Raw genomic sequence first — 23,519 nt, 5'->3', positions numbered from 1 at the left:
ACCTTGTATACCTAATCCCTAAATGTTTTACCCACTAAATAAACTGTTAGGTTCTTGCTCTAGCCAGTAGGTGGCAGCAAAACTCTACACACACAGCTTGTGCCACTCGCATGCATTTCACCCCACTGTCTTCTGGAAGAACCACACAGGACAACACTAATGCAATAAAGGAGACACTGCATCAGTATTTTGATGTTCTGCTCCTGCCTGGTGCACAATGCCAAAGTCAAACTGTCCAAGCTGTTCCACACATAGCACAAGTTGACCTTCAGATTTCTTAAAATTCCTTGGCCATTCTAGTGACCATCAGTCAGTACTTAACACAAACTTATTTCCCAGCAGGTAATAACAGAAATAGGTAGTGAGCCAAAGGCTTGATTCCCCATTTGCAACATTTTCTAAGATACATGAATTTTGATCCAAGAACTCTGCTCCTAGTAAAAGTGTGTGCTGAGTCATGGCAGGATGACCACTTGATGTTCTGATTGCTTCGCGCCGAGCTGACTCCTGCTAAAGTCCTAAAGTCGGCATGTTGCTACTATTTGCAGGGTGAAGTCTAATCTTAAAGGGAGCAGGAGGAGAATCTCCCTTGTTCCCACGTGCTTCCCACACTTCCTGGTCTGCCAGGGTGCACCCAGATCCCGAATCTAAACACATTGGAACTACATTTCCTACCACACATGTAGATACCATAAAATGGCTATCCTGTCCCAATTTGATTCAGTGTCATCAAATCAAATAGCACATATTTGCCTTCAGTTCAGGATTCCACCTTGCGGTCGGCTACATGCTGGATCAACGTTACGTGATCAATCTTGTATTCGCTCAAAATCAACAGGTACTGTTATTAACTTATTATTAAGTTATGTACACAGAAAACAATCTATAAATATACTGTATGTGTGGTTCAAATCCCAGCTCGCTCACTGACTCACTGTGTGACCTTGAGCAAGTCACTTAACCTCGGGTGAGACATTGTTGTAAGTGACTCTACAGCTAATGCATAGTTCACACACCCTAGTCTCTGTAAGTCGCCTTAGATAAAGAGAAATCATTACGTTATTACATTCAATGTCAGATGATAACTCACTGTTTTGTCACTGTTTTGAATTGTTAAAAAAAAAATTAAACTCGAACTGTGGCAAATGAAAGAAGCGGACTGCTGTCTCTTTCTTTTAAGGCTGCAACATATGCATTGTTGCTTCTATAGACAGGACGTACAGTAAGTGCATTTATTGATACAGACCGATAACTTGTCACATCGCTTTCCCTTTGAGTGCCGAGTTATCTGGAGTTTACTATATTTCATGCTTGTTTGTTTAATCAGAGAAAATGAAGACCTATGAACACCAATACCATAGTCTACTTGGCTAGAAAACAATTTGAACCGGTATTAACCAGTATTTTATTTTGTTCGAACCGGCACAGAATGAAACATTAGGTTACCTACCGTAACCCTGGTTCCCTGAAAAAGAAGAAGACCACCAACATTAAGTATGGGATATTCCCTGCCCTAGAGGTAGGTAATACTGAGCTCTCTATATCAGAGCTGCCGAAGGCCCCTTCCTGTGATGACGCACTCGGTCCCGCCTACCAAGGGTACAAAACCGTCACTCACCGGAAGATCTCCCTCTTTTTCCGCCGAACCCGTGAGGGCGACTGGAGCGACCTCATGGTTGGTGGTCGTCTTTTCTTTCAGGGAACCAGGGTCACGGTAGGTAACCTAACGTTCCCTTTCAAGTCGAAGACGACCACCAACATTAAGTATGGGATAATGTATACCAGAGCCGTCGTGAGGGAGAAGGAACGGCAGCATATGAGGGACACACAAGCGCTGTCTAACCCAGAGGTTAGCGGTGTGAACTTACACCCTCAAGGACCCTTTGGACCACTTGTGGGCTGCTCTCAGTTCCCACGCATTATATCCAGCGATCCGACCAGGGTCCACGAACTCCTCCACCTGCCCAGACCGGCCCCCCAACAGAGACCGCCCCCCCCCAACTGTCATCACCAATTGACAGTTGTGTATTACTCCTATGCTTGCGCCTTCGCTCAGAAGAGAGGCTTGCTTCCACCAGCGTAGGGCTTCCCAGCCAAGGCGAGACACCTTCAGCTGACTGTGTCTGTCGCGCTTGGGGTGCAGCCTAAGGTACGGAGCCACACTTGGATCGGGCGCCTGTGGAGTAACCCTAGTTGGGTGGGTGATGAAGCCGAGGCCATCAGACCCAATAGTTTTTAACACAACACCAATTATACTGTGAACCCTTGCTGAACAGGGCCAGACAGTTGCAAATGGCAGCCACTCTGTCGTCCAACAGGTAGGCTTGCACTGTGTGGGCCACTGCTCCTTCCTGCGACTGGGCAGATCAACCGGTCGTTCAGCTAATTCATCACCCTGATCACTTGAAGCCGAAAGAGAGCTAGGATGGCATCCATGCACTTTGAATGTGCGGGGGCTAACTAGAGGTTGAACCACAGCACAGAAAACTCAGGACGCTCCCCTGTAAGGCGAAGTGGAGATACTTCCTGTGCACTAGACGAATAGCAAAGTGGAATCCGCGTTCTTTCAGTCCAGCTTGAGAAACCATTCGCCCGGCCAGACAGCCTGCCGAGTATGGCAGATGCCAGTGCATAACATCCGGGGCAATCACCGATGCAGGCGGGGTCAGCTCCAGGGCCGGCGCTAATTGGCTGAGCTAGGGCCACAGCAAGGGCTTCAGCCTGCTGCCTGGCGAGGCCCAGCGCCGCGCACAGCTCAGTGTGTGTGTGTGTGCGTGGAATAATGGGTGATAGGGAGGAAGTCATTTTTAAAAAAATAGGGAGGAATCATTTTTAAAAAAAGTGGCTGTGGTTAGGTTGCTTTTCAAGTTTGTCAGGAGTTGTTTTGTTTCAAAGCAAATATATAAAAGAGAGGACACGCACTAGGAAATACACAAGTCATTTTGTTTTGAATGCCATTTATTAGAATAATTTGTTATTGAAAATCAACTTACAAATATAATGTAAGTTATTTTGTAGTTCCAAAACATTATTGAGAAAAAATAATAGACGAGTAAAGAAAAACAAGGTGATTGATCTTTCATGGGATCAAACGGTGTCAGTTTTACACTAAGAAAGATAACAAAAAGCCCTGATATCCCATATGCAATCTAGTCACATTAATTAGGGTTATTAGTAGGCATGTTATTGTACAGTGAATTTAGTGAGTTTTTGGAATGCAGAGTCCTTCATTTTTAATTGTGACTTGCTCTGATGGACTCCTTTCTCTGCAGATAAAGAAAAAATAATTAATAAATGACATTGTAGCAATTCCCATGCTACATAATGTGGGTGTAAGTCTCACCCACCTGTCCCTTTAATTAGGGTCAGTAGCCTGGCCAGGTCAAAACTTCATTTCCCATAGTTCCTTGCAACCACCCTCTGTTCATCCTCTCTCCCCATTGGCTCATTCAGATTTCCACCCCTCCAATCTCAGAGCTCCTTAGTAGCCAGCACCTGTATTAAAGCTGGCTAATCAGGCCTGAGGGAGACTCCCTTTCTCAGAGGAATCCATTAACCTACAGCATTTTCTTTACTTAAATTTCAGTGAATCCATTAACATCCTTAGATAATTCCAGTGCATCCGTTTATTTTCTTTTGTTGCTGCGCTTTATCTAAACTGCTCTTTTTGTTTTCACTGTTACTTGTTTAAGTTTAGCTGTTTTTCTAGGTCTGTTTAGTGTTTGTTGTTTTATGTGTGACAGCCTCCATTTTTTCCTGATCCTCCTGATTTTTTCCAAACAACTGTTCACCATTCAACTCAACACTACTGGACAGTCTCAACAATTTCAACGTACTCAATGTTTTCAACTTTCTACAATCACCATCATTTCGGGACACTTTGCTGGACTGCCTTATTTGTGGGTGAGATCATTTCTCTTTCGTTTGGATTTTTTCTACTTTAATTTGATACTTTGTTTCCTGTATTTTTGTTATTTTGTTACTTTGTATGGATTTCAATTACCCTGCTTTACTGGACTTGTTGGGCCTACCTGTCATTTTCCCACCATTGCCATAGAGACTGTTAAATGTAATTGTTTCCACAAGTCACTGTTTTTCGTCTGTATCTATTTATTTATCCTTGGTCTTTATCGGTGTGTGTTGTGTTTGTGAGTGTGGGTTTATTGGAGACCCTCCGGACACCATTCATTTTCTACTTTGTGAATCTGTTTAGCCTTCTGTTTGTCCCTACATACTTATCTGTACCATCTTATTTCTATTCCTTTCTTATCATTATTCATTTCATTCATTTGTTCATTTTTTCATTTGTTGACATTATTGTTCACAATAATAAACCGATTGTTCTTGAAATTGACACCTCTGACGTCCCTGCTTTTGCTGTCTGTCACTCTTGCTGACTTATTTAGCTATAGGAATAGGGCCAGTAGTCTCTCCTTAGGGAGGACAGTGCAACTGCTTCTCAGTTGTGCAGAGTGATCGTTACAGAATTGGTGGCCCGTACGGGGACCCTTTGTGTCATTAAATTCATATCTAAATTCATCAGTTTAAATTGTTGGGAACTTAATGTCAGAAATGGAAAATCAGACCTTGACTTCGCTAAACTTCTCTGAGATTGGAGATAGACCCCATGTGACTATCAGAGAGCCTATCACAGAGAGAACCACCCGCATTAGTGACCTGTACATTACACAGGAAGGGGCAGATCTTTCTGGAGGCGATGATGATGAAGGGAACCTTACTGACAGTGTTGTGATAGGGCAATTGACTGAGTACTGTTCCCATCTCACTGACCGTGTTGAGCAACTGGAAACACAGCTGTCTGAGTTACAGGAGAGCAGCATTAATCGTGAACAGGTCCTGCGAGGTTACATCGAAGGACGCTTCACAGATATGGAGAATCGAAGGCAAGAGGCCCTTGACAAAATGGATAAGGAAGTGGTGAAGTGCCTGAAACGCCGCGATGTGCTGTGGGGAGAAGAGCTGATGAAACTCTTCAAAAAGACCAGCACCCCTCGTCTACCACTTTCTTTGCCGTCTTTCTCCTCTAGAAAGCAGTCTGCACCACAACAATTCTCCTTTGACGGTGGGTCTGCTGATTACCATGGCTCCAGAACTGAAGGAAGTCTTTCCCAAGCAAAGCTGCCCATTAAAATCAACTTCCCAGAGTTTGGCAGGGAGGCCAGCAGCGATGCCATTGACTTCCTGGACAAATGTGATGAATTCCTAGCGCTACGACCCATGACACCAAATCAGATCCTGGCAACCATGTCCAGTGTGCTGAAAGGCTCAGCAAAGAGCTGGTGGGTTGCAGAGCGCAAGGGAATCCACTCCTGGGAACAGTTCAAGACTGTCTTCCGTCAAGCCTTTCTGCCATCTGACTTCCAGACCGAAGGGGAAGACCGACTCTGCTCCAGAGTCCAGCTGCCTGACGAGCGAATCCTTGACTTCGCCTATGACTATCGTGCCCTATGTCTGCGCTGGAAGCCAGACTTGGAGGAAACTGAGTTGGTTGGTCGCATTCTCAACAGCTGTAATCCCAAACTGGCAAGCTCCCTTAGGGGAACAGTGAAGACAGTGGCAGAACTGGTGCGCATCGGGACCCAGGTGGAGAGAGACAACGCTGCTCAGCGGGAATACTGGGTCAAGTCAAACTCCAGCAAAGCCGTTCAGGACAAGAAGAGCCATAAAGGAGCTACGAAGAAGCCGGCAGAGGTCAGCATGGTGAGAAGCCAGGAGAAGAAGAATATAGTTCCTGCTGCAAGCCTGACTCTGCTGATCGTGGATGTAGGCGTTCGAGGGCTCCAAGGGCCTGCAGTCCTGGACACTGGGAGCACCTTCACTCTAATGAGAGAGAGTCTCTGGAGGAAGATCGCTCATTCAGGGGAAGAGCTGGAGTCTGCACAGGACCAGTATTTCATGCTGGCGGATGGACAGTCACACCAGGCCAAAGGTCAAGTTCGCCTCACTTACCTTCTCCACGGAGAGATCTGGTTTCTAGGCACATATATCCTACAGGATCATCACCTGACGTTTCCCCTTGTTCTAGGCTTGGATTTCCTGGAGAAAACTCATACCCAGATTGACATTGTCAATAGGCAGTATGGTGTCAAACATCAGAAGGATTTCTCCTACCATCCTTTTTTGCCACGGTATGAGGGGGAAGCTTCCTGGGACAGGTCCTTATCGAGTGTCAGCCTCTACTTCCATACATCTTGCCAGCCACCTACCACCTCTGATCCAAAACCATGCCAACCGGCGAAGGTGACCATGACCATCACCTCAGCTGAACCATCTCCTGTCGAGCAACAACTCCAGAACCTCCAGCAAAAGTGGTCTTCAGTCTGTACTGATAAGTTGGGAATGACCACCGTCACCCGTCACTCCATCTCCACTGAGGACGAAGTCCCTGTTCGGGGTCGACTGTATAGAGCGTCTCCACTGAAGAAGGCTTTAATCAAGGAACACGTCCAAGACATGCTTCTGGACGGAGTTATAGAACCATCTAACTCCCCATGGTCCTCTCCAGTGGTGCTCACAGAGAAGAAAGATGGTGGTTACAGGTTCTGTGTGGACTACAGAAAGCTGAATGCAAAGACTGTCTTTGATGCATATCCCATGCCCCTCATTCATGACATCCTGGAGTCGCTGAGTGGTGCTGCGGTATTCAGTTCCCTTGATCTACGCTCGGGTTACTGGCAAGTGGCGATGGACTCAGCAAGTAGAGCGAAGACTGCGTTTACCACACCCTTTGGTTTTTATCAATTTAATGTAATGCCATTTGGGTTAAAAAATGCTGCAGCCACTTTTCAACGGCTGATGGAGAGAGTGTTAGGAGACCTCCGAGGGAAGATCTGTTTCGTCTACATAGATGATATCATTGTCTATTCACCAAACTCAGCGCAGCATCTTCAAGACCTCGAAGCTGTCTTCCACAAACTTCATCTGGCCCGTCTTACTCTCAATCTCAAAAAATGCCACTTCTTTAAACACACTCTCCATTTCCTTGGTCATGTGGTTTCAGGTGAGGGTGTAGCTGCTGATCCCCACAAGCTCCAAGCCATCCAGGAATATCCCATTCCTACCAACTTGAAGGAGGTTCAACGGTTCCTAGGTTTGGCAGGGTGGTACCACAAGTACATCCCCAGGTTTGCGGATATTGCTGCCCCACTTAACAACTTGAAAAAGAAAGATGTCCCCTGGAAATGGACAGGAGAGTGCCAGAAGAGTTTCAAACTCCTCCAGGAAGCTTTGATCAGTCCTCCAGTCCTCGCTCACCCGGACATCAACAAGACGTTCCGAGTATTTACTGATGCCAGCGATGTAGGACTTGGAGCGGTTCTGACTCAGCTAGAAGGAGATGATGAGAAGGTAATAGCCTACGCCTCCAAATTACTGAACTCTGCCGAAAAAAACTACTCCACATCTGAAAAGGAGTGTCTCGCTGTCGTGTGGGCAGTAGAAAAATGGCGGCATTATCTGGAGGGGATGGAGTTTGAGGTTGTCACTGACCACGCTGCACTCTCCTGGGCATTCAATAACCCAAAAACCTCTTCCAGACTGACCCGCTGGACTCTTCGCCTACAACAATTCACTTTTACCGTTATTTACAGGAAAGGTAGTCTGAATCTTGTACCTGATGCACTCTCCAGAGCTCCACTTGTACCACCTTCAACTCCTTCTGCATCAGTGTGTGCTAGCAATGCCCCTGCGAGTAGCATGGATCTTCCCACCACCATGGACCAGATTGCGGCCGTTCAGTCCAAAGACCCAGCTATCTCTGACATCATCAATGACATTGCTTCCAATACTGCCAATGATAACCGCATCTCCTTCATCCAACAGCAGGGACTTGTGTATCGCCGGGTGCCCATTCCTAAACAGGGATTCCGATACCAGCTGGTTATTCCGGAACAGCTGACGGATTCCTTCCTCCACCACTACCATGACAACCCTTTGGGAGGTCACCTGGGCAGGATGAAGACCCTGTTGCGCATGCTGGAGGTTGCATGGTGGCCCTCCATCCGTAAAGATACATGGCACCACATAAAGGAGTGTCAAACCTGCCAGAAGTACAAACCGTCCAACACCAAACCTGCAGGTCAACTCCAGTCCACTACTGTGAAGGAGCCTGGAGAGATGCTGGGTCTGGACCTAATGGGACCTTTCCCAAGAAGTAAAAAAGGTAACACTTACATCCTGGTCATTGTTGATTACTTCACAAAGTGGGTTGAGCTGTTTCCATTGCGGGACAGTAAGACCACCAAGATTGTGAACATTTTAACGCAGGAAATATTCACTCGATGGGGAACACCGCAACACATTCTTTCAGACCGTGGACCTCAGTTCACGAGCCAGCTACTCGCAGAGGTGTGCAAGACCTGGGGAGTAGTACAAAAACTCACCACCAGCTACCACCCACAGACCAACCTGACAGAACGCGTGAACCGCACCTTAAAGACCATGGTTGCATCTTTTGTCGGGAAAAACCATCAACTGTGGGATCAGTGGCTACCCGAGTTTCGTTTCGCCCTCAACACCGCCAAACATGAAACCACTGGCTTCTCTCCTGCAGTACTAGCGCTCGGAAGGACCATCAGAGGCCCATTGGACCGATTAATCGCTGTTGCTCCTGCTCCATCCACCGATCCCTACCAACTGCTAGATTGCCAGCAGCAGATTGCCGAAGAGGTGAGGGATCACGTTGCCAAAGCTCAGAAACGGCAAGCTCGGAATTACAATGCCCGGAGAGCACACTGTCAGTATGAAGAAGGTGAGTTAGTCTGGATAAGATCTCACCCCTTATCTGATGCCTCCGGAAAGTTTTCCGCAAAACTTGCCCCTAAATGGTTTGGGCCAGCTCTTGTAACCAAGAGACTTGGACCCAACAACTACAAAGTCAAGTGGGGGGAGCCAGATTATTTTAAAGAGGATACTGTCAATATTGTTAATTTAAAACGCTACTATGGCGTTCGTCCCTTGCACCTCCAGTGTGGGGGGGGGGAATATGTAGCAATTCCCATGCTACATAATGTGGGTGTAAGTCTCACCCACCTGTCCCTTTAATTAGGGTCAGTAGCCTGGCCAGGTCAAAACTTCATTTCCCATAGTTCCTTGCAACCACCCTCTGTTCATCCTCTCTCCCCATTGGCTCATTCAGATTTCCACCCCTCCAATCTCAGAGCTCCTTAGTAGCCAGCACCTGTATTAAAGCTGGCTAATCAGGCCTGAGGGAGACTCCCTTTCTCAGAGGAATCCATTAACCTACAGCATTTTCTTTACTTAAATTTCAGTGAATCCATTAACATCCTTAGATAATTCCAGTGCATCCGTTTATTTTCTTTTGTTGCTGCGCTTTATCTAAACTGCTCTTTTTGTTTTCACTGTTACTTGTTTAAGTTTAGCTGTTTTTCTAGGTCTGTTTAGTGTTTGTTGTTTTATGTGTGACAGCCTCCATTTTTTCCTGATCCTCCTGATTTTTTCCAAACAACTGTTCACCATTCAACTCAACACTACTGGACAGTCTCAACAATTTCAACGTACTCAATGTTTTCAACTTTCTACAATCACCATCATTTCGGGACACTTTGCTGGACTGCCTTATTTGTGGGTGAGATCATTTCTCTTTCGTTTGGATTTTTTCTACTTTAATTTGATACTTTGTTTCCTGTATTTTTGTTATTTTGTTACTTTGTATGGATTTCAATTACCCTGCTTTACTGGACTTGTTGGGCCTACCTGTCATTTTCCCACCATTGCCATAGAGACTGTTAAATGTAATTGTTTCCACAAGTCACTGTTTTTCGTCTGTATCTATTTATTTATCCTTGGTCTTTATCGGTGTGTGTTGTGTTTGTGAGTGTGGGTTTATTGGAGACCCTCCGGACACCATTCATTTTCTACTTTGTGAATCTGTTTAGCCTTCTGTTTGTCCCTACATACTTATCTGTACCATCTTATTTCTATTCCTTTCTTATCATTATTCATTTCATTCATTTGTTCATTTTTTCATTTGTTGACATTATTGTTCACAATAATAAACCGATTGTTCTTGAAATTGACACCTCTGACGTCCCTGCTTTTGCTGTCTGTCACTCTTGCTGACTTATTTAGCTATAGGAATAGGGCCAGTAGTCTCTCCTTAGGGAGGACAGTGCAACTGCTTCTCAGTTGTGCAGAGTGATCGTTACAACATCATGATTGTGAAATCAGTTAAATTGTTTTTGAAATGGCTTGCTTACTGGTTTTCAATGCAAAGGCGACACTCGTTGGCATAAATATTGCCATTTGATCCACACACTGGCACGAATGTCACAGGGCAGTCGACTGACTCCTTGTAATCATCACAAACAGGCTGCAAGAAAAAGCAAAATAAACATGTGTATATTAATTATATATGTGTTTAATACAAGTCTTAAAAAAAATTATAACTGCATTTCCATGTTGTTTAATGACAAAGAATCATTTCTAGATTTTTTTTCAATGTTTCATTTATGTGTTATGCACAGTTAGCATTATGAATAAAAAAAATGACATCGACAGAGTAAGATAATTGCTAAGTAAACACCTTACAATCAAATACTTACGTCACGTCCTGAAACCATCACAATAACCACACCTGTTTTAAAAAGAAAGGTAATGTTACACACAAAATTAGAAATTAATCTATAAACAGATTAATTAATTTATGTTTTTGACTTTTTTTGTTTAAAAAAGTGTGTAATTAAAGGTTTCATCTTCAAAATATGGAATTGCAGGTACTGTAGATTTCACTCAAGAGCAATAAGCTTCAAAAGTCACCTTTCCAGTTTTCTTTCCACTTCGGACAATTAGAAAATCTTAAAAGGAATTGACATAGTTAACCCCCCTTTAAGCGCAGTACAGAAACTAGGACCAGAGGAAACAATTGGAAATTAAGTGGAGATAGACGGACAGAGGCAATGCGATACTACTTCACACAGTGAGTAGTGAGTGTATGGAACAGGCTACTGAGTAAATACATTGATAGCATACAGTGTGGGTAGCCTTAGACGAAATCCTCGCTTGCTAAAACTTGGAAATGCCAAAATAACAGATTACAGTTGAAACCTATATTTATAATTACCTTACGTTGATAAAAATGAGTGTACTTACTTGTCAAGCAAATGAGAGCCAGGATTCTAGTAACGAAAGCCATTGTGAGTGTAGGTTCTGAGCAAGTGTACAAAACAGGATGAGTGTTTAAAGTAAACCTTGATATTTAAAGCCTTCCTGCTGCACCCAGGAGCATCACACCCAGAATGCTGTAAAACTGGTATAACCTTTTTGATTATGGACTGTAGTTTCAAGTTTCTCTCTCTCTCTCTCTCTCTCTCTCTCTCTCTCTGTATGTCATAATATACATAGCTCCTGTTGTGTATTTTTAAAGCAAAATGAGATATAAATATATAAATAAATAAAATTGCCATTTTGTAAGTTTTTTTTTTACTTTACATTACTAAAGAGTGCAGAAAAAATGAGAAAAATGAGAACCATGTAATACAAGCCTTCTCAGAACCACTGACCACAATGAGAGATAATTAAAGCCTTCCAAGTACTACCCATTGTTAGGGTATTAAATTGACGTCTGGTTCAATCACATTAGCCCATGGACAATCCTTGTTCTAAGAGTTGAATGAATACAATTGAATGAATACAAAAGAACTGGCCAGGTGAGCTAGAATTACAACTTCCCGGTAAAATAATTACAAAATTAAGTTCAATTTACTGGAAGACTACACAATACTTTATCAATTGTTTATTATTATTATTATTATTATTATTATTATTATTATTATTATTATTATTATGGTTGAAATGTATATTTTTATGGCTGGCTGTTATCTAGCGAAAAACAATGGGTGCTACGAAACTGAAGTACACCAAAGGACACAATAGGATGCTAAAGGACACATATTAAAGTGTGATAAATTTGTGACCAATGAGGATCAGCTTCCCTTGCGTGCCTTCAGTAAACAATGGTGGAAGAAAATATTTTCTTGCAGTATCAAAATACCCAGAGCTGTACAATAAAGGACACAAACATGATAGACACGGCAATGAGGGAGAACATCTGGCAGTCCATTTCCAGGGAACTGGATATAGCTGGTGTGTGTGATTTGTTTATCTTTACTGAAATAAGTATTCTGAAAAGCTATTAAGTATACATTTTTATTAGCTCTATAACAGGACTATCAATAAAACTATGTGTGGTTTTTTTCCAGCTGATGATACAATCAAAGGAGAGTCGCCAATCACATCGTGCGCACCTGTCAAACAGTAAAAACTCAAATATATTTGTGCATTTTTTTGTATTTAATCGTAATGTTGATACTTTTCTTACTTTTGATAACACCACTTTAAGAAACTTTATAACAACGTTATAACATGCTATGAAGCTCTACACTAGTATTGTGTTGTTAATGTTATTTTAATAAACTTATCTTCCTTGTTAATGATCAGCAGAGCAGTGGTTCTGAAACCAAAGTTCTGACCCTGTGCTGTCCTGGTTCTGGTTCAACTTTCCATTGCATGCTTACCACGGATCTGTATGTTTCTAGTCATGTTTCTAGCCCAAACTAGCTGAAGAGTGATCACTGACCAGGGTCCTGAATCTCTATTGTCCTGTTCATGGTTTCTGCACAGATCGCTAATCAGAGTGCTGAGCAACCTGTGGATATGGACACAGTTAACAGGATGTTGAATAGGAATCAGGCTAAACAACACATTCCATTGGAAGGTTAAAAAACACTTGCTCTCTATTCAACAATATAATATTGAGAGAAAAGGATAAGTGGTTGCCTTTGGCATGATTAAAAATAACCTCAAAACATCATCAGGAATCTGACTGGCTAAACAAAGTATCTTGTACACACATCGATCAAACACATCTGTGGTTAGCAAAGAACCATTAATTCAACTGGAATGTCAAACCAGTACCAGTGTCCAGTAGTTTGTTTCAACTAACACATTAATCTAGAATTCAAACAGCCTCGATTTGACATTCATTATTATAAAATATTACTTTAAATAAATAAATGTTCTTTACGTATGGAGGATTTTCCTTGTGGTGTGTCTGAACCCTAACCCTAACCCTAACCCCTGACCCCTGGGCACCACCAACAAGTTTACAAACCCCAGGGTAATAAATAAAGTGTTAAGTCTTTGGCATGATATAAACTTACAAATACCATTAAAACATCGACAGGAATCTGGCTAAACAAAGTATCTTGCACGCACATCAATCAAACACATCTGTGGTTAACAATGCAAAGAACTCATAAATTCAACTGGAATGTCAAACTGAACACAGTGATGGGAAATGTAAAGTTTTCCATGTCCAATTCTTTGGATGTGGTATGGCTTTCAATAACTGAATTTTATTTTCTGTTTCAGGCCCTTCTTCTTCATTCAGACCTGTTTGGTCTAAACTGGCCATTTTGATGCTCTGCCAAAAATCATTTGAGTCAACAAACAAAAGTCACAGACCCCTGGAACAAAGTCTAGTGTAAAAAAGAAAAGCAAGGAACCAGAATCACTTCACAGGCCCACTTATAGTCTCACTAAACTGACGCTAACAAACTTTGTCCAAGCATTTTGATTGAGTGCTCTGTCATCAGATTTGAGCCCATAAGATTAGTCACAAATCAATCAAACCAAAAAGTGGCACACAGTGTATACTTTTCCTTAATTCCAAATCTAGTGCTGACAATGCTACTTCTGGAAGAGTTCCATTGACCCGAGATTAGATTTACCTCGTGTACCTACCTAAAATGTTGTTTTCATTTTTTAAATTAAAAAAAAAAAATAATAATAATAATAGTTTTTTAAATGCACAGCATTTGAATTCACTTCCAAGTGTAAAAATCCAAATATACAAAAGAAACGTTTGAACTGAGGCGCATTGTAAAAGCATAATCCGTTTATTTTTTAACCTTAAACTTCCTTGTTAAAAACAAAAGAGCCAGCCAGCCTATAGCTGTCTTTCATTATCCCAGCTGATTGTGACTGTGGTGGTCACAAATGTATAAAAGTGGGGTGCTCCAGCAGCTTCTCAATCAGGTCACTGAAACAGTCAAGGATCAATGGGTCTGCTTGTTTTGCTGCTTTGCTGGAGCCTGGTCTCCGGAGTCTTTGCTTCTCATCTGCAAGGTGGGATCATGACTTTCACACCCAAGGGAAGAAATCCAGATGGGACAATCAGGGTAATTCTCATCTTTTCAACTTTTTGTTATATGTTAAAGTTATTTCATAATATACAAATTTAATGTTTATTTGAATTGCTATTTTAATTTTCCCATTGTAACTAGAAAAAGGTAGAAGCGTCTCATTACTAAAATGGTAATGTTCAGAAAATTTTACGGACAGTCTTTTTTTTTTAAAGAACATTTTGATTAATTAAATCCAATTGATTGCAGGTGGACTTTCGTTACAAAGAGTCGTTCAGAACTGGATGTCATCGCGAGTTTTACTGGAACTGCCGTCAGGGAAACTGTGGTTCCATAGAACACTTTGAATATGGGACAATTGATAGTGACCCTTTGGGAGACAGCTGGTGTCAGGCAGAGGGCTACATGTCAAGAAGCATATCAAGTGATAAACCTTTTGACTTACAGTAAGTTTATTTTAAAATGATATAAATGAATACAAGAATAATGATTAAAACCAAGTGTATCTAGTTAATTTAATATTTTACAAATTACAGGCATTGTTATACTGCTATTGTGCATCTTTTTCCAAGCTACTGTATCTAATGTATTAAACTAAATTAAACCCAGACCTTTAAACCTGTAGCCCACCCTTATACAGTACTTTCTCATATATAATTTATAATGTTTTGTATATTACCTATATAGGGAGACAAGCTGCTGTTGGATCTTCAACTCACACTCTGCTTCCTCATGGCTGCTGTTGACTCACGTAGATCTGGGCACAAGATCAGATACAGGATTCCCCAACAGATCCCCAGTAACGACAATCCCTCCAATAATCAGGTTTGAGATGTGTTTTTATCCTAACAGTTTCCATTGATATGTTAGTAAATCTCAAGATTGTGTGTTATAATTAGCAAAACCACAAACCTCAAGTACAAACAGGCAGTTTATTCTGTACTCTTTGTTTTGCTTGTATTCAAGGGTCCCCCAAAACTGTCCAGCAACATACTCATTAATGGCACATGACCCAGATGGGGATAGTGTAAGATGCCGATATGGAATTGCAAGCTCCTCTGAGTGTTACAGCTGCTACCAACATCCAAATTTCCATCTAGATGAGGTAAGATACAAAACGCTTTCAGCTTGAAAACTACAGTATGAGAACTATGTAGGTAAATAAAATACTGTAAAATGAAAGCATACCCTTCCATAGAAAAAAAATAATGTAAATGATATACAATACTATAAATTGATCATCAGAAATATATAAATACTTAATTGTCAGAACAGATCAATTACAATTCTACTGACCAAAATAATGTATAAAACAAAACTAATGTAAAAATAATTTCTAACTGTGAACATACTCAATTATTCCCCCCTGGGGGTTAGCATGCGTGCTCCCTGAACCAGGTGGAAACCCTGTATCCTTTACTAAACACTTGCTTCTCCTATGCCAGTGTTCCTCTCTGGCATCTTTGCATGTTCATTTAATTTTCTCTTTCAGAATTCGTGTCGCCCCACGGGGCTCTGTCTCGGAGGTCGGCCTTGCCATTCTCCCGAAGCATAGGCTTTCCTTGTCAGTCAGGTCGACTTCTAGTCTTCTCAAATATATCTTTTATCCTTTTCTTCTTTTATCCCCTTGGGGGAAAGTAAAGCTTGCTTCCCAGCCTTGGAGGCCGATCGATTCCAGTCTCACCTTAGCGAGGACGGCTCTCCGTGAGTCAAGGGGAAAATAACATGTTATCTCCCTAAAGCCCAGGCACATAGTTCCTATTTCTAAGTCACAGGGCTTATTCCTCGCAGCCCTTGCACCTGTTCTATGAATTGTCAAAAACAGATAAATTACAATTCTACTGGCCAAAATAATTTATAAAACAAAATTCCTGTAAAAGTAATTTCTAATTGTAAAAATACTCTTTTATTTTCATTCAGTTGTCCTTTTTAATTATTGACTGCTTACATTTTCCCAGAGGACCTGTACTTTATCTTTTAATGGTGCAGGATTCGGCACTGCACATGTGTTTGAACTTGTACTGGAAGATTTTCCGAGGCAGTACATAACATTAAGATATGGAGATGGTACAACATCTACCCGAATCCCGTTCAATTTCCACAAGAAACATCAAAGTAACTTTAACACTACACCCTGGAGGAGAACAACTACAACCGCATCGAGTCCATCCACTACTCCACCCTATACCTGGTGGTGGAGGCAACCAACTTCATCCACAGCTCCAACTACAACTGCTCCAACCACTTCAACCCAACAAAACTGGTGGTGGTATTATCCATCAACAACCACAACTGCTCCAAGCACTTCACCCGAACAAAACTGGTGGTGGTATGATCCATCAACAACCACAACTGCTCCAAGCACTTCACCCCAACAAAACTGGTGGTGGTATTATCCATCAACAACCACAACTGCTCCAAGCACTTCACCCCAACAAAACTGGTGGTGGTATGATCCATCAGCAACCACAACTGCTCCAAGCACTTCACCCCAACAAAACTGGTGGTGGTATTATCCATCAACAACCACAACTGCTCCAACCACTTCTCCAGCCACACCTGCTCAAACCACTACTACAACAGCAGCTCCAACCAATGCAGCTCTAACCACTACACCATTAACCACTACACCATTTACAACAAGCTCAAACTATTATGATCCACTCAGCAAAATACCCTTGCAATTTGTTGTCCAAGGTAAGTATTTATAATGCAAGTTGACCAGTACCATTCAGAAAGAGTTTAAATCACATTTGTTTAGGCTGTTATGTAATTAGACATGTTGATGATCAATTCACTGAATTGAAATTTAATTATAATATCCAATATCATAGTAGTGATCATCAATGGGTACTAAGGAGATATGAACATGCTATATATCATTACAATTTTGTTCCTCTTTTGGTTTACAGAGATCCAGCATAATTAATACAAAGTTTGCTTTATATTGCAATCATAAAAAAAAAACATTTTGTTATTAATTACAAGCAATGGTTGTCTTCTGTAACAAAATTACTGCATAGTCATTTAATCAGTTTAGAGCCAATGACCCTCACCATTGTTCAGATGTATTATTTATTCCATTGTTACTATTGTATTCTGAATGCATTTTGTTCCATGAATATCTATTTTCTTAATAAAAATATATCTTTAAATGTATTTCAGTTGACTCTGCTGTGCCCTCCTGTAATTTTGGGGAATACAGACCAGAGTTTCTAGCTCCAACTCCTGCCCATGGTATCTATGTAAATGCTTCAGTTGGACATGAATTCCAAATCCCTCTCAGAGCAGCAGCAACAAGGGACAGGTGAAGCTGCTGTTTAACCAATGATTGCATGTTTTAAAAGAATACATGTTATGCACTGGTACTGTATATCATATATAGAAAGAAATAATACCCAATTTAAGGTATTCATGTTAAACACGCTTGTCTGCTATTATATGACAATTAAGAATAAAGAAAGCACATCAGTTACAGTGGTGGGAGTAGTTTCCTTTTTTCCCCAGAGCGTGGTTCACATTCTTTCTTTTTTTCCGTCTTGTGATATGTAGATTGATTGCTTTCAGCTTTTGTCGATTTGGGTTTCATGCAGGTTATTACATGTGCTTAAGAACCATTTTAGGCAATGTTATCAGTATATAAATACAAAAGCATGATGAACATATAACAGTACTCTATAGTACAAACATTATGCATGCAACCGCACGTGAAAAGAAATAACGAGAGCCACAAATTCTCAGACACAGTATTTTTCTGGGTACCTGGGAAAGCCTACCCTTGCTTGGCTATTGTTTGCTTTCCTGTGAATATTTATACAGATTGTAAAACCTTTTTTTTTCTGATTTAGAATATATGATATCAAGATGAGTGGACCCCTTAACATAACAAAATCATTAAAAAACTATGATAGCAACAGTGGAGTCATCGATGTAATGATTACGTGGACCCCAACTGAAAATGACTTTGGTGAACACATTCCCATATGTTTTATTGCAGAAACAGCAAGTGGGTGAGTATAGCTTACTGTAGTTGTTTCTTTCAAATCTTTATTTAAAGTGTTTTTTCATAACTTTATTTTTTTTTGTATTCTCCAGGTACCAGTCTGAAATGAGATGCATTATAGTAGTTGTTGTAAATGAAAGTAAGTAAATAAAAAAGGAAAAGCTTACAGTAATTTGACTTGCTTAGAAGAGCCAAGTACAGTAATCTTGAACTGCTTTACCTTAGCTTAAAACAACCAGCTGAAAAATAAACCACAAAATAACTACAAAATGTAAAGTCTGTATGATATGGATTTGTGAGGAACTCCATTATTTTCTAAAGAAGCCATAACATTATTTTCAATTCACATTGAATATACAATAGATTATTGATGTGTTACAGTACCTGTGAAATTCTGGGTGTTCATCTTGACATTTGCAAATTTCCTTTAAACTGAACAAATAAAGTGTCTCAATTTAATTTTTAAATAAAGGAAATGTTTTGTCCAACAGTAGGTGAAGCTGATATTGAATGCACTGACACAACAATGACTCTGTACATTTCCAAGTCTTCGGTAAGAGGACTTCATGAAAATCATTTACGTTTAAATGATCCGACGTGTTCAGTGACATCCAATGGCTCTCATATTATTGCAAGTGTGTCTCTGAACTCCTGTGGAACAAAACTGGAGGTAATTATAAAAACTGATTTTTGCTTACCTGCAGTTATGTGCTTACCTCAGGTGGTCAATATAATATTGTTACTCATTTTAGTATTTCATTTGTGACTCACTGCTCAACCATTAATGCAATTTATTAGGCTACAGATTTATATTCAGCAAAATGTGTTTTTCTTGTTGCATCATGAACCACTAAAATATGTGTTTAAAAACATCTTATCAGAACTGCATCAGAACTTATCTCCATTCTCATTATTGCAGGAAACTGAAAATGATCTAATTTTCAGAAATGAAATTACATCATTTGATCATCCTCATGACATCATAACCAGAAAGCATCAGATCGAGATACCGTTCATTTGCAAATTCCCCAAAAAGAGTCGACTCTTGGCCTCCTTCAAAGCACACAAGAGTGCCTACTTGTTCACAGAAGCCGGTTTTGGCAGTTTCACCTATTTGTTTGAGTTCTATGACAGCAGTGATTTCAGCAGAATGATCAACCCAAACACTTACCCCATTGAGGTGGAGCTACAGGACATGATATACATGGGCATCCAAGTACAGTCATCCCTTTCAACCACCCAGCTGTTTGTGGAGTCCTGCAGAGCAACGCCAAATGATAACCCCAACGATCCCCTCTACTATGATATCATTAGCAATGGGTAATGTTCTTTCAACAAGTGTCATCATGAAACTAAAGCAGGGTAAATTCAATCTGTCTGTATAATAGTGTAAAATGCCAGGGATGGGCATATTTCAGTGACTGGGCAGCAAATTTGGACCTCATTTAGTTGTTTTTAGAATAACACTGCACAATTTGTCTGGACATTTTTCTATAAATATTATCTATATCTACTGTATATCTATTTATCTATAACTATCTGATTTTTCAAAGCTAACAAGTTTTCAAATTGATTCTTATTTAATACTTTTGTATTGTCTAGGTGCATTGAAGATGAAACCACGGTTGTTTATTTAAACAACCAGACTGATTTCAGATTTGGACTGGAGGCCTTTAATTTCATCGGGAACTATGAACAGGTAAATGAAAGGACCACTATAGATTAATATCATTGACTGCATGAGGACAGCATATTAGAACCAGCAAATCAACTTGATTTATAACCATATGGTCCGGATATCAAGCATGCCACTGTTAAACATAATTAACCCATTCATACTTAGCTTGATCTACTCAACTTATTCTGTGGTTAAAAACAAATCTAAAATTAACTCAGACATATTGATTAGTAACAACCCTTATAACTTTAAAGATGAGGTTTATGGATATATAAGGCCAGATTTTCAGAAGGATCATTTTGAGAGATTTAATAGAGGTTGCAATGCATTTGCACTGCAAGTTTTTTTGCCACCTAATTATACGTCTCAACAGATTTTCAGGCAGGTTCATTTCTCCTACTCGCAACGCCCTTTGCGACTCCTGCTTATGACTGATTTAATTGAAACTGCAATTGATTATCAGGTTCATTAACAAGCCAATTTGTCACATTTCAGTAGTCTGGACTTCCACTTAACTGGAAAACAACGAGACAGTGCACATTTCATTGCAACTATGGGAAAATAAAGAAAGGAAAAATACATTCTTAGCCACCCAAGTTGGGCTTTTGCTCCATGAGATTTTAGCACATAAAACTGTTCTTTTTGGCAAATATCCGAAGCCACTGCTAAATATTAAATACGGAAGGATATAACCAAAAAAATAAACACAACCCCTTCCATAAAAAGGTAAAATAAAGAAGTCCAAAAAAGATTCTGGGACTTAAAGCACAGAACAACAGTTATGATGTACCCTCTAGTCTCTGTAAGTCGCTTTAGAGAAAAGCGTCTGCTAAATGACTAAATAATAATAATAATAATAATAATAATAATAATAATAATACAGCATGTCTATAGTCTCTTATGCAATATTAATATTAATATACTTTACATGCAATATCTGAATGTTTATGTATGTTTTTGAAAAATCATAATAAAAATGTTAAACTTTACTATGCATTTGTTACATATGTTTTTGAAATGTCACATGTTAATTACAGTATGTATTTAATATATTCTAAAATTAGTCAGCCTCCACTTAAACCCTTGTTCGAAATTTCTGAGCCAGGGTACTTAGCACCTACATCCATGATAATACATTGAGCATCATCTAAAACTTGCACAGTTAAAGAATGATGATGTTTTCATTCCTTGAAGCTGGGTATATTGCAACATGTGTGCAATCTATTACACCGAGCACGTTTGAGAAGCCAGACAACTGATAATATTTGTGTTTGGTTTTATTTTGTTCCACACCCCTAACTGGAAGTTGTATATACCCTTGCCCTATGGAAAAATGCATCTGTGACATCAGTCAGTATCTCTGACATAGAAGACAGATGCCTGATCTGCCTCCTATGTTAAACACATTTTGCCACCTATCTGGTGTCGCAAAGGTGTTTTGCCTCTGCCCCTTTTAAAAATGTATATACTGTAATAGGGTCTTAACATTATTATTATGTTTACTAATAAATATATAAATAATCAAATACAAATACTTCTGGTTGTTTATTAAAATTGGAAATGATTCCTCCCCTTGTACAAGACATTTAATCCTTTCAGTCCTTCATTGCGTAAACACGAGAAAGTGACAGATGTCATTTCTGATAGCATGTTATTATTTGTTTATTTAGCAGACGCCTTTATCCAAGGCGACTTACAGAGACTAGGGTGTGTGAACTATGCATCAGCTGCAGAGTCAGTTACAATTACATCTCACCCGAAAGACGGAGCATAAGGAGGTTACGTGACTTGCTCAGGGTCACACAATGAGTCAGTGGCTGAGGTGGGATTTGAACCGGGGACCTTTTGGTTACAAGCCCCTTTCTTTAACCACTGGACCACACAGCCTCCTGCATACTGCAGTCCCGCCAGGACTCAAAGGGTTAAAATCAAATATATTATTTGCTGCTTATCTTTATCACACAAGGTGTTCATCAGCTGCACAGTCATCCTGTGTGTAGCTGGGGATCCCGACAATAGATGTGCTCAGGGCTGCACCAATGGTACCTCCTTTGGACATCACCATCGCAAGAGATCACTGGCTTCACAGAGCCAGAGACACTTCATATCCCAGGGGCCTCTGCAGTTTGCAAGGAGCTCTTCAGGCAGCCCAGGTAATGCAGGAGATGAGTTTGTATTATTATAGCAAAGTTGACCTGCATGGAATAAAGTTGACATTTTAGAAACGGTTTGAAAATGTATAATATATAATACACAGCTTTTAGATTTAGAGGGATACAGCTTGGTTTTATACTGTAACCAGGCTCTAATTCAAAGTCTTTCCTGAATTTTAAACCTGTTTTATCATGCTAAACTAGACAGAAAAAAACAGACAATTCTTACTCTTGTAACCTTTTCAGTGTTTATAAATCTGAGAAGGAAGTGTACAGTGTAGAGGCATTTGTACAATAGCTTGTTTTGTATTGTTTTTTTTTCTAACTATGTAGAACCGTAGTATTTTTCCCTGACATTGTTGGATTGTTTTTGTCCTCCAGGCTCCAATCTGAATTTGAACTTGAACATCCTGGTTGTCGCTGTTGCTTTCTGTGCTGCCGTTGCCCTGGTTTGTGGAGTTCTGATCTACAAAGCGAAAATGGCCAAGATTGTCAAATATGAAACCGTTCCTTCTGCTGACTTCTAAAATCAGAAAGAGACAAAACAGATATTTTAGTGATCCCCTTGAATTACCATGGGAGATTTTCCATTTGAAAAGCCTAATAGCTAATAGGGTTACTCAACCACAAATACATGCATCTAAATCCATTACAGTTTGATAATATGTTTAGGTTTTGCTTTCTGCAATATTAAAAGTTCTTGCTTTGTATCTGTTAAAGTAATTGTTTAGAGTAATAATACAGTAATACAGTAACGTTTTTACATTTAGCTGATGAACTGGTGGCACTTTTTAAGAATTTGATACAAACTATAATAATTAAAACATTAAAGAAAAAGAAGCAATTCGATACAAAATATGCTTTCAAATAGTGTATAAAACAAGGTGTGATTAAGACTAAGTAATGTCTGTTTTTTCTACATTGCAGTTGCCTTTTCATGCACAACAATAGTATTCTGTACATGTATCTATTAATACTTTGTTAACTGCATTTTAATACCTCTTTTGTAAGATTCATACCTCATTTCTATGCATACTTACTCTTCGTGTTTGGCTGGTATTGTACAAAGGGGCTTCTCAAGGGTTTTTCATTTCTATTGTGTGTTGCATCTTGTCTCAGTGGGTTTTCATGGTAAATCTTTCAATAAATACATAAATAAATAAATCCTGTTTCATTTTGTACTGTATGATAGTCTTAAAAATACATACAGTGCAGCAGTTCTCAAACTTTTCAAACCTTTTCTAACTGGGACTTCCTCTCAAATGATATGGGTCTACCGCAAATCCCCTAATATGCACCCTATGGATAGAGTATATTACAGGATTACATCTAAATTAAAGAAACAATGTATTATTCTTAATCAGATAGACTTTAATAGCATAACACTGCAATTGAGCACGTACAAAGAAAGAAAGAAAAGAATCTGACTGCTTGCGATGTGGCTGTTTTGTGACCCCCTGACCCCCAGTTTGAGAACCACTGTGTTGTGTAGCGCCCCCTAC

At 40.1% G+C, this 23,519-nt stretch overlaps 1 protein-coding gene across 1 annotated transcript; it reads left to right on the top strand.

Moving 5' to 3' along the window:
• Window positions 1-13,939: 13,939 nt before the first annotated feature.
• Window positions 13,940-23,163, top strand: LOC131701832 (uncharacterized). The gene is made up of 13 exons (XM_059002141.1): window positions 13,940-14,219; window positions 14,433-14,629; window positions 14,871-15,008; window positions 15,150-15,288; window positions 16,142-16,880; window positions 17,349-17,490; window positions 18,032-18,193; window positions 18,279-18,325; window positions 18,678-18,856; window positions 19,106-19,506; window positions 19,789-19,885; window positions 21,831-22,017; window positions 22,399-23,163. The coding sequence occupies exons 1-13, from the start codon at window positions 14,100-14,102 to the stop codon at window positions 22,542-22,544; spliced, it is 2,694 nt and encodes an 897-aa protein (XP_058858124.1). The 5' UTR covers window positions 13,940-14,099; the 3' UTR covers window positions 22,545-23,163.
• Window positions 23,164-23,519: the final 356 nt, after the last annotated feature.

Source organism: Acipenser ruthenus, chromosome 27 (assembly GCF_902713425.1).
Source record: "Acipenser ruthenus chromosome 27, fAciRut3.2 maternal haplotype, whole genome shotgun sequence".
NCBI classification, from domain to species: domain Eukaryota; kingdom Metazoa; phylum Chordata; class Actinopteri; order Acipenseriformes; family Acipenseridae; genus Acipenser; species Acipenser ruthenus.
The sequence above is the reverse complement of the archived record's forward strand: the minus strand, read 5'-3'. Positions and strand labels throughout refer to the sequence as shown.